The 12644-nt window shown below is 40.9% G+C and overlaps 1 protein-coding gene across 1 annotated transcript; it reads right to left on the bottom strand.

Moving 5' to 3' along the window:
• Positions 1-11295: 11295 nt before the first annotated feature.
• On the bottom strand, positions 11296-12375 carry LOC149264318 (receptor-like serine/threonine-protein kinase At1g78530). Its single transcript, XM_089398166.1, has 2 exons — positions 12243-12375; positions 11296-11714 (listed from the first exon to the last, which is right to left on the bottom strand). The coding sequence occupies exons 1-2, from the start codon at positions 12373-12375 to the stop codon at positions 11296-11298; spliced, it is 552 nt and encodes a 183-aa protein (XP_089254292.1).
• Positions 12376-12644: the final 269 nt, after the last annotated feature.

The following is a 12644-nucleotide window of genomic DNA, read 5'->3' on the forward strand; positions in this document are numbered from 1 at the left end:
TACACACCACTCCCTATTTCGAGTCGTCCATGGGAAAGTGTGTCAATGGACTTTGTAGGAGGTTTGCCTTTGTCTAGGAAGAGTCACGACTATTTGTATGTCGTCGTTGACCATTTTAGCAAAATGTGTATTCTGATGCCTTGTAAAAAGCAGATCACTACAAACCAGACTGCTTCTCTTTTCTTTCAGCATGTTTCGGTCCATTTTGGGCTACCCACATCGATTGTGTCAGATCGAGACTCTCGCTTTCTCGGAGATTTTTGGACCAGCTTGTGGAAGATGATGGACACCAAATTGGAAAGAAGCACGACATTTCATCAGCAGACTGACAGACAAACAGAGGTTGTCAACCGTACCATGGTACATTTGTTACGAGGCTATTGTGGGAAACATCCAAAGTCATGGGATGAACATCTCCCATATGTATAGCATTCCTGCAACTGAGCAGTGCATTCATCTATGCAGCTTTCACCTTTTGAGACATGCTTTGGTTACCTACCAAAGGACCCTTTTGATATGGTCTTTGGAAGGGAGGATGGCTCCAGTGGACATAATGATAGGGAAAAAGCTCAGCATTTCATTTAGTGAATCCAATTGATTCACCAAGCAGTACAAGAGCAGTTGGAGAAAATTCAAGCCTGTTACAAGGCTCAACACGACAAACACTGAGTCGACCACCAATTCCAAGTTGGCAACAAAGTGTGGTTCCACATCAACAAGGATAGGATGAAGGGAGAAGGGAAGAAGTTGAGACCAATCTGGTATGGTCCATTCACCATATTGGAGAAGATTGGAAACAATGCCTTTCATCTGGATTTGTTGATTTATATGTAGATGTACTCAGTAGTGAATGTAGAGAACTTAAAGCTGTATGAGCCACCATTGATCATGGACATAGATGAGGTGGGCATAGTTCCTATAATTGATGATTTTGCACCAAAATATCTCGATGAGTTACTTGAAGACATCATCCTTGACAGAAGGACCAGGACTTCATGGGGAGGAGATGTGGAATACCTTCTAGTGGGTTTTAAGGGAATGCACCCCAGTAAGGCCAAATGGCTGGAGAAGGAAAAGGTGAAGGAACAATTCCCTCACTTTCCAATTGACTAATGAAAGCTTGGCGGTCCAAAAGCTCCTTAATGGGGAGGATTGATCCAGGTGGATCTTCAGATACAGTGGCATAGAAAATCTCAAAATTCAAAGTGGCAGAAAAGAAAGTATCCTGATGTCAGATTGAAGTGCTCGTCACCCTGATTCCAATAGTGTAAACGACACTCCAAAACAAGTCCAGATGATGAAGTTGTGGCAGAAAGAGTTTGCCTTAGTTCCTTTGGAAAATGAGGTTTTTTCTTATAAAAATGGGGTTTTAGCCTTATGAAGGAAAATCTCAATGGGAGGGTCTAGAGGGGCGGACTTAAGAAGCAGCGGCAGAACACCCTGATCAACAATCTCTGACTAAATCGCAATCGAGGCAGGCAATTGGTGATATCGGGATGGAGCGGTTGGAACCAGGCAGAACCGACTTGCGATCGCGATCGGTGATTAGCAGGACCAAGGACCAGGATCCCCGAGCCGCAGTGATGTGATATGCCGATCCAATCGGGCTGATGCAATGCGCCGATATTGGCGATTGACGATCGTCCAGATCGGCGATCGATGGATCCTTGGGATAAAGGGCCATTGCATCAGTGATATGCCGATTGCGATATCGGGGCCAGACCCGATGGGACTATGAGCCCAATTTGATAAAATTTGAGATACGGTTGTTAAGGTTTTGGGTCGGAATTATTAGTGTTTGATGGGTTTTTTGTATTATCGTTTTAAACAATAAAAGGCTATTTTAAAGGGGTCTGTTGTGCCCGCCGACCCTTCTACCTAAATGGCTTCTATTCTGAACGAACAGACCCACGATTTGCAAGCGGATTTGTGCTATAAAGCCCAATGCATGAAGAAAGAACAGGGGGGAAGGATTTTCAGCATGCAGTTCGAGGCAGGAGAGCTTTCAGGTGGTCGATAGTGAATTTTGTCTGGTTTGGACAAGTTTTATATGTTTTCAGCCCCTCTCAACACCACGAACACATTGGTGTTGTCCATTTCTCCATCTGAGGTCTCCATTTCACAACCATTTTCCAGAATGGAGGTATAAGCCTCTTTTTATGTAACTGGTGAATGTAATTCTCTTCTTTTCATGCCATTTAATATATGAAGGCCTCTCCATTGATCGAGTAGGGCCCGGAGACGTAGTCCAAGTTGGACGAACTCCGTTATCAAGTCTGGTTGTCTTCCTGTTATGCCTTTGAGTGTTCTCTTCTTCTTTCTTGTGTGCACATTAATTTATGTGTTAAGCTGCAATTTTCACTTGTGATTCTTTTCATACATCTATAAGCAAAAGGTCCCTGGATCAGTTGTTGAGGGGAAGTCATCATGGCTGAACCATTGAGTCCATCTCATAGTTCCCCTTCGTTGTCTAATACTGAAGGGTCCTCCTAAGGAGTTCATCTGGAACTTCATCATTCGCTTGAGGATCAAGGTGTTGAACTTGGAATTATTTTGAGTATCCAACCTTTGTCTTCTCGCCCACCTCCATCAGATTCCTGGTCACCATAAGAATCTCATCCGGATTCCTCTGATAATCCTATCTGGACACCCGAGAGTCCGCAAACTCTAGAAAGTCCACAAAGACTGGTTGTTTATCCATCGAACCCATTGTTCGATCCTGTTGTGATATCTCCATAGCATCCATACAGTCCGTATGATCGACCTAGTGTTCCTTTGGAGTTATCTCCTCATGCATCTCTAGTTCCTCGTCGCCAATTGTTTCCATCTATGGAGTTAAAAGGTGAGAACCCAGTCTCATCTCTAGGTCATTCATAATTTTCTGCTACCCACACTCCTTGCGTAGGTGATGAGGAGGGATATGGGTTCCCTCCACAAGGGTTCCTGTTTACGGGAAGAGTCGCGTCTCTTTCTTATCCTGAGTTTACTGAGCCCATATTGTCGCATGGTTATACCTCTCTAGCTTAGTTGGTTTCGGGCACTCCTAGTGCCTGTCATTGTATCAGAACCCCATCTAGTCTTCCAACGCTATGCCTACGTCACATCCATTCATTCAAAACACGACCTCTCGACCGATTGTGCAAACTGTAGTCACTTCAGTTCTGGTTCAACCTACCATTCCGTCTCAACCTGTTTCGTTGTTTTGACCGACTCTTTTGGTTCAACCGATGGTCTCAGGTCGGTTCTCGGAAAGTTCTTCTACCCCTCCAGCAAGTGGATAGACTGTGCCACCGCATTGGGGGAAAGATCTGAATATCCCCATGATGTCTGGAGAAACCAGTGTGAGTGGATTACAAATTCACAGTGTTGAAATGAATCAACCTTTTTACGACGCTATTCCTAACCCTGCTAGTCCATCTGGGCCAGGTAACATCAAATACCAGTAGCCATATATGGCTCAGGTTCCATTCCAACTGGCTTATGTCCCATATGGTTAGCAAGCTCTCATAAATCCACCTTACATTCCTCATGCTGGGACTTATGTTCAGCCTGGCCAATCCACTGTGCCTGGTGGATATGAACAGATCCAATTCGGAAACTATCAATACCCTCAGGGTATCACCCCAGGAACTATCCAGATACCCTTGCAGCAATAAGGACAACCTTCGTAGTAGCAAGGGAAACCTTCGCAGCAGCAAGGGAAATCTTTGCAGCAGCAAGGGCAAGCATTGTAGCAGCAAGGACAATTTCTACAACTGCAAGGGAGACCTTTGCAACAGTCACAACAACCTTTATAGCCGCAGATGCAGTTTGTTTAACAGTCCTCCCAACCTTTGTCCTCATAGGGCCAACCTTTACAACAGAAAAGCCAGCCTTTGCAGCAACAAGGTCAGTCATGGCAGCAACAAGCCTTATATGTGTATCAGCGAGGCCAACCCCTGCAACAGCAGGTTCAAAATCCTTATTTCCACGGTCAGCAGGTTTAGCAGCCTTAGAACCCATATGCTGCTTACAATGCTCATCAACGGCCTATGGCAGGGTAGTATCAAACCTACCTAGGGACGAATCCTGCTTATCAACAAGGTAAACCTCAGTGGGGGCAACATCTAGTTCCATATGGATAAAATCTACCACTATGGGGGAAAAATCCTTACCAACAAGGATGGACTTTGCAGTTTGGGTCTCCTCAAAGGCCGTATATGCCATTTAACACACAATTGCCTTTCTTAGCTATGTTGGAGCTGCCCGATGTTTCGGGGCTCAAGAATGATCCCATTCTTCATTCGTCGTACTGGCCTCCAGCTCTATCAAAGATTACGAGTGATTGCCCCAAATTTAGAGGGAAATGCAAAGGAGGATCTGCAAGCCCATGTGATGACATATCACCTCTGGTGCTCCTCCAATTCGTATGTTGATGATTCTATTTGTTTTCGACTTTTCCAAAGGACTCTCACAGGTGCTTCCATGAAGTGGTACATCTAATTGCCTTGAGGTACCTATGGTGACTTCAACTCTCTCGCGATGTCTTTTCTCACCCATTTCCAGCTGCTAGTTCGCTATGATATTGGCACCCATTTGCTTATGTCATTAAATCAAGAGACTGCGAACCACATCTTTGATCATATCCATGAATGGAGACGTTGGCATCACCTCATCAAGTTTGAGATCATTGATGAGTTGTTGACAGAATGGTTCACGAAATCATTCATCAATAAAATTTCTAAGGACATAGCCATGGGTGGATGTGTTACCGAAGAGCAAGCTATCACCCGTGCTCAGTATTTAGACCTAGTCTATACACAATTTGGCACATTGTATGAAATGTTACCTAATGCTCCGAGACCATCATTGGATTTGACAACATGAAAGTCTCCACATATACCCCCTGTTGACGGTGTGATTGGTTTTGTGTTTGAAACTCCTGTGAAAGCTTCTTCGAAGCATAAATCGGTCTCGAACATTGGTTCCAATAATCCCTCTAAGAATTAATTCAGTCCTAGTAAATCCTCTTAGGTTCATGTTGTCCAGTCTACCTAGTAGATAAATCCTCTAAAGGTAAAAAGAAAGGCAAAGGTAAGGCCAAATCTGATGCCCCAAAACAGGACCCTCTTAAATCTTTTGTTGATGATGCTTCTCATAGAAAGCCAAAATATCCTTGTCTCATATGTGAGTAGGATCATTACACTAAATATTGTCCCTGATGATCTGAAGTTAGTCGCTTGCTAAAAGGGACCCCGACTATCTTAAAAGAACCCTTTTTGTCACAACAAACCCAATTGGTAGACCAACCTCAGTCTTCTGCTTCCTCAGGTTCCCAAGTGTTCATGATGCAAGGTTCGTCACCTATCTCAATCACTACTCAAACCAAGGACTATCAAGCTACATCTAAACAGACCATGAAGAAAGACGCCCATGAAGCTCCTTCTACTTCTACTCCATCCTCTTCTAGTCTGCTCCATATTGAACGCCCTAGCAGTGAGTCCATCATCCAATCACCCCCTAAAGGTTCTCTTCGGAAGTTGTTGTTCAATCCAAATGCTAGAATTGCACAACATTACAATATTGTTGAGGATTTACCTCAAGTGCCTTCGGTGATGTCTGCCTTGGGAGTTCTTCAATCCTGTCCAACGCAACGGAAGTCACTATTGTCTGCTATAAGTGCTATTGATCCTTATGATTCGAGTCTGATTACTTTCGATTTAGAGAATCATGTACCTCTTCTTCCTCATCATATCGCATTTTTGATCCAGGTCCTTATCAAAGGAAATACGATTCATCGAACAATTATTGATGAAGGTGCCTCGACTTGCATCATGTCAGTTTCGTGTTGGAAATCCATTAGATCTCATCCTCTTAACCAATCTTCGAACACCTTGGAAGCCTTTGATGGCAGTCGTTCATGACCATATGGTATTCTCACGAACTTATTGATTAAATCAGAAGGCAAGATTGTTGAATTAGAAGTAGAAGTCATAGATGCCAATCTCAATTACAACCTTCTTCTCGGGCGAAGCTAGACTCACACCATGTTTTGTGTGGTGTCTTCTTTGTTCCACATACTTCATTTTCCTCACAAAGGAAAAATAGTCATGATTGATCAACTATCTTTCTTTTCTTATGGTTCGTCCAATGGTAACGTTCTTTATGTGGGAAATACTGAGATTCCTTACGAAAGTGTGGGTGCAAGTCTCTTCAAAGACTCTGCTTTAATGGGTACTTTTACTCTCCCACCTCCACATATTCATTCAGTCAATATGATCTCAGATTCCATGGATCCTTGGATTATCCCTTCCGAAGATCAAATTGACTCATTTGGCGATGCTGTGCCTTTAAGTCCATTGGTGATAATTTATCAGGAAATTGTTTTAGCTTCGATGGTCGCTTCAGAAAGTCATACTGTCTTCAATATGAACCCGAACACTTATGTTCCATCCCCTTGGCTTGGTTCTTGGGATTCTCTGGATCCCTTGAATGGGACATTTCCCACTAACGAGAGTATCGTGCAGGTCATGTCTCCGGAGGAAGTTCCATGGAATGGTCTATATCATCATTCTTTCTTTCCCCCTCACCTCGATGAGATGCCTTCTAGTCCTGAAGCGTCTGTTTCTCATCCTTTTACGCCAAAATTTCAAACACCTATTCGGGTACATGAAATTTTGTTAGAGTGTAATATGGGAAACATCACTGCTACGATGCCCATTGACATTTACATTAAACCGGGAATTGTCGAGAACCTCCATATAGGGGTTTCTTGTTCTCCGGATGAGATCAAGATCTATACTCAGGTTTTTAAAGAATTCTGAGACGTTTTCGCTTAGTCATATGAGGAGATTCCTGGTATTGATCCAACCATAGTGGTGCATGAGATCCCAACATATCCTGGTGCTAAGCCTGTTCGACAATGGCTACGCCCTGTGCACCCTCGAAAGGTTGTTGCTATCAAAGTGGAAGTAGAAAAGCTTTTGAAAGAGGGTTTCATTTATCCTATTCCATTGACAGATTGGATATCCAATATCTTCCATGTTTCCAAAAAGCAGGGTACGTTATGTGTTTGTGTTGATTACCGCGATATCAGTCACGCGTGTCCTAAAGACAATTATCCTACTCCCTTTATTGACTAGATCATAGATGAATGTGGAAGGAGTGAGATTTTTTCTTTCATGGGTGGATTTTCTGGCTCTAATCAGATTAACATTTCACTTTCCGATCAACACAAAACAACCTTTATCTGTCCTTGGGGTACCTTTTCTTACAAAAAGCTTCCTTTCGGACTGAAGAATGCTGGCACCACCTTTCAACTAGCAATGTCCTATGCATTCCATGACATTCGACATATTGTTCAGCCATACCTCGATGACTTTCCTGCTCATTCGGATAAATTTCGTGACCATCTAGATCACTTGAGAGCTATTTGTTTACGATGTCGACATTATAATATCCGCCTCAATCCACACAAATGTGTGTTTTGTGTCAATTCCAGCCGGATCATAGGTTTTGTCGAGTCTCGTGAAGGGATCAGGATTGATCCCTTGAAAGTTGAGGCCATAATTAATCTACCCCCTCCTTCATCATTGCTGCAATTGTAGAGCTTGCAGGGAAAAGCTAATTTCCTCCCTCGATTTGTCGTGAATTATGCTGAAATTGCCAAAGGTTATACTCTCTTACTTAAGAAGGGGATCCCTTTTATTTGGAATGAATTTCTCAAGAGTCCTTCAATGCTTTAAAGCAAGCCCTGATTAGTGCTCCTTTACTCCACCCCTCGATTACCGCCGCGATTATTTCCTGTATTTGGCTACAACTAATAACACCATTGTTATGGTATTAGTTCAGGATGACGACGATGACAACAAGCACATGGCTTATTATCTGATTTAAAATCTTCTTGATAGTGAGTCTCGCTATGCTCATGTCGAGAAGCTTGCTTTGGCAACGGTTCATGCCATCCAAAGGTTTCGATAGTATACCCTTTTAAGGAAAACCATTGTAATTTCTTATTGCAACCCCATGACATATATACTGACTCGCCAGTTGCTGGGGGGTAAATACTCCAAATGGATTGTCATCCTTCAGGAGTTTGACTTGGAATTCACTGCTACCAAATCAAAGAAATCACTCGTCTTTGCTGATTTAATCTGTGCTTTTCCATCTGCAAGCACCCCAACCAATTTTATTGAGCAGATACCTAATGAAACATTGTTTCTGATTAGCGCTTTTGACCCCTGGTATGGAGACATTATTGTTTATCTCCAAACCAAGACCCTTTGATCTGAGTTGTCCTAATCGGACCACCGTTCGATCCGGCATCAGTCACAACCCTATCGGATCCTCGGTGATACCTTGTATGAGGTCGGTGTGGACTCTATCCTTTGTAGATGTCTCACCTTTGAAGAAGTTGAGCGGTCCTAAATGATTGCCACTCTGGTGCCAATGATGGTCATATGTTTGGATATGCCACTATTCAGAATATCCTCCACACCTGCTATCCAAAAATGCCATGAATGTTAGATTTTCAACCGCAAACAGCGTGCCCCACCTGTACCCCTACACCCAGTAATTATCGTTATCCCTTTTTCCGAATGGGGGATTGATTTCATTACATGTAACCCTCACTTGGCCCGGGGGCATGGTTATATCATCGTGGCCGTCAATTATTTTATGAAATGGGCCGAGACGATGCCTACATACAATGTTGATGGTATTACTACCGTACAGTTCATATTTAACCATGTTATAGAACGTTTCGGTGTCCCTCAAGCTATCGTGACTGACCATGGATCACATTTTTGTTAGCACATGATGATAGAGTTAACTACTCAGTTGGGCCTTTGACATGATAGCTCGACTCCATATTATGCATGGCCAATGGCTAAGTTGAAGCAGTCAATTAGGTTTTGATTACTATGCTTCAACGTACCATTGGGAAGCACAAAAAATATTGGAATTTAATGCTTTTCTCAGCTCTTTGGGCTTAACGAACCTCTGCTAAGATAGCCACTGGATTCACTTTGTTCCAGCTGGTGTATGGTTTAGAGGCAACTCTTCCAATCGAATGTGAAATCCCTTCAGCCAAGCTAGCTATCAAACTTCTTCTAAATACCTCGCCTCAAGAGGAGTGGATATTATATCTTAAGAGACTCGATGAGACTCATCGCATCATTGCGATGGTCATCGAAGCTCAAAATAAACCAGTCAAAGATCATTTTGACCAAACCGTTTCTCCTCGCACTTTCACTAAAGGCGACTTGGTCCTTCTTTATAATCAAACCAACGATAAGTTGTGGGCAGGCAATTTCGAACCTATGTGGCATGGGCCCTACATTGTTACACGTGTCTTACAAAAAGGTGCCTATGAGCTATGTGATTATGAGGGAAATACATTGTCACAGCCCGTAATGGGTTGTATCTCAAAAAGTATTATGCGTGAAATTCATATGATAACTTTTTTACATTAGTGTGTTAATTCATTAGTGTGCGTTTTGATTTTTTGGTGTGTTTGTTTTCTTTACAGATATATGTTTTTTTGCTTACCCTGTGTTCCACTCGATTTGCAGATGTCATCAGGGCATTACATTGGTTTTGCTAACGGTGCTTGTCGTAGTACACGAAACTACTCTTCGCAGCATGGGTACTCTATGACCCTAATGGTGAGCTAATTAACTTACAAGGTATGAGTATAGTGCAGTTATTGAATTCTTCCAACACTATAATTGAATGGGTCATTATGAAAAGAAGTGGTGAAATTGTTTAAATTGATTTGTTGTAATTTGGTGGTAAGAATTTCACATTGTGACCATTTATAAAAAGAAGTGATTAAATTTAATGGGCTTTCATTATCCAAGCATGCGTTTTGAGGACATTGTTTCGCAGCACTTGCCTGACACCTTCGCCTATGGCCCGCTGCAGGTTTTCATTATTTTCGCAGCGCTTGCTGCAGACCTTCGTCTGTGGCCCGCTGCAGCTTTCCATTATTTTCGCGGCTGTCAGTCCTTCGATCGAACTGGAATTCTTTGGAATCGAATTGGTTACCAATCATGGCTTCTTATTTGCACGGACAAATATGAAGTGATATCTCCCATTGTTAGAATTGTGTCGGGGCTGTAAATTGGCTGCACATTTAGCTTGATGTTGGAAAACTTTGTATTATTCGTCGAATACAATTGATTAAATTTTTTTTTTTACCAAAATCACAGTGAATTGGTAATATGTTTCATAATCAAGTTCAGGATTTGGGGCAGGGATTTAGAAAAAGCTGTGATGTCATTTTGGCGAGATTATACTCTCAGAGCTTTACTATAATTTTATTATAACATCTTAAAAATAAAGATAATGTTAGAGAAAATTTATTTTAACAATATCACATAAAAGAAAGATATTTTAATCAGAAAAATTAAGCTAATAAATCTATTTTTTATTATATAGCTGAAGTATTTAAGTTCACCAACATTATGGCCGGGCAAAGTGAGCCTTCAGCCCAACTCAACCACATTACAATAAAGAAATCCAAAGTCTTTAAAAGAAAAAGAAGTTCATCACAAATAGGAAGAAAAAGAAGTACATCACATATAATCCATAGACTCTGATATCAAAAACCACCAAAATCATACACTGAAACTACTATTATAGACTTAACAATTTTTACTCTCTCACCTTCTCAAATTCACCTTACCACAACTAACCTAACTAGGCATAAATCTTAAAATTAAACCGCATTAAAAGTAAAATAAACCATACTCCCAACCAAGGAAAACCAGAATAAACCATGTTCCCAACCATGGTTATACTCCACCTGAGCTAATACTAACATGTTCATCAACATGGTTTGATATTAAAATGTATATAACAACTGCAAATCATGTCAAAATGATTTAATATTAAAATGTGTTAAGAATTTAATGCTGCAGATAATATAAATATTTACAACCATTTACAAAATTGAAAACAGCAATCACTAATGTATGAATTTAATGCTGCAGTTTAGATAAATATTTAGATGGAGATGAAGTAGCCTATTTTCAAAATTGAAAACGCCAGTCACTAATTTAGAATGTATGTAAGAATTTAACGCTGCAGATCGGATAATCAGATAAATATTTACATTGGAAGAATTAGCCTTCCGCAAAATTGAGAACATCGGTTTGTAAAATAAAAGAATTTATTTTTTATGCTGCAGAGGAGATAAATATTTACTGGAATATTTACTAGATAAACTAGCCTATTCACAAAGTTGAGAACAGCAGTAATGCATGTAAGTTTTAATGATGCGAACCATATTAATATTTACATTGAGAAAGAATATCAGTCACTAGTGAGCTGAGAATCCGTACTAAGGGGAGAATCCTGCATTTGTATTTCTTGGTGTGCAAGAACGTAAAGCGGTATATTCCACTGTCTTTGTCCCATCAGCTCATCCAAGCTTTTAACTACATCCTTCATCGCTGGCCTCATCTGTGGACTTTCATCTGTACACTGAATTCCTATTTTCACAACTCCCTGGATCTCATTATGAAATTCTGGATTGCTTCTCAAGCGGCTATCCATAAGCTCAATGCAATTATTTTCTGACACTGCATTTGTAGCCCACTGAGAAGTTGTAACTCCCATTTCTAGTAAAGTTGAGCTGGTTGGCTTTAACCCGCTTATAAGCTCCAGCAGCAATATCCCGTAACTGTATACGTCAGCTTTTGGAGAAGTTTTCACGCCCACAAAAGCTTTCTCTGATTACCAAAACACCCAAATTTTAGCATATAAAACAAATTACACAGTATTATAAGCATATATAACTGTAAGCAAGAAAATAGCGTTTATGGTGTAAAGTGCCTGCAAACGTCTTACCTTACCATGTAATGAAAACAGAAATCGATAGATTAGCATTCAAATAAAGTATTAAAAAAAATATAAAATTCGGTATAGTCTCAGAATTAGAGAGTTAAAACACAAGAATCTGAAGAGATAAATGATTAATTATTGGAAATTTGGTGAAAACACCATAAAAGAGGAGGAAATGAAATTCTGTAAGTTAATGATAATTTTCAAGAAACAACTACAACTACAGAAATATATATATATATATATATATATATAGTATTGATTTACAAACCTGGGGCAATCAGAGAGCATTATGTTTACAAAAATGAAGAATGAAGTGTGATTCAGTTTCCCAATTAAAACAATAGAAAAAGCATTATAATAATTGATCTTTGCTACTTTATAAAATGCTGACAAATCAATAATTGTCTCTATACCCGGAGCTGTGTAACCAACAGTAAACGTAAGCGAGCTCTGCGTGCGCTGATTGTTGCTTAAAACTTTGGCCAGACCGAAGTCAGCAATATGGGGTTCCAAATTCTCGTCAAGAAGTATGTTGGCCGGCTTCATTTCGCCGTGAACGATTGGATTCCTCAAGCCATGATGAAGGTACTCCAACCCAAAGGCCACCCCCACTGCTATATTCAGTCTTTGTCTCCAATTCAATCGGCAATCCTGTGGACCGTGCAGTAGAATGTGCAAGCTCAGATTGGGCATGAATTTCGAGAGAAGTATCATCTCTTGGCCATTGTGGAAATACCCCAAAATTTTTAAGAGATTTCTATGGCGAAGCTGCCCTGGAACGTGCAGCTCTGATAAGAAATGGTCCTTGGCGAGTG

This window comes from Pinus tabuliformis, chromosome 6, assembly GCF_031772625.1.
Source record: "Pinus tabuliformis cultivar Carrire ecotype Pingquan chromosome 6, CPIR1, whole genome shotgun sequence".
In the NCBI taxonomy this organism is placed as follows: Eukaryota; Viridiplantae; Streptophyta; class Pinopsida; order Pinales; family Pinaceae; genus Pinus; species Pinus tabuliformis.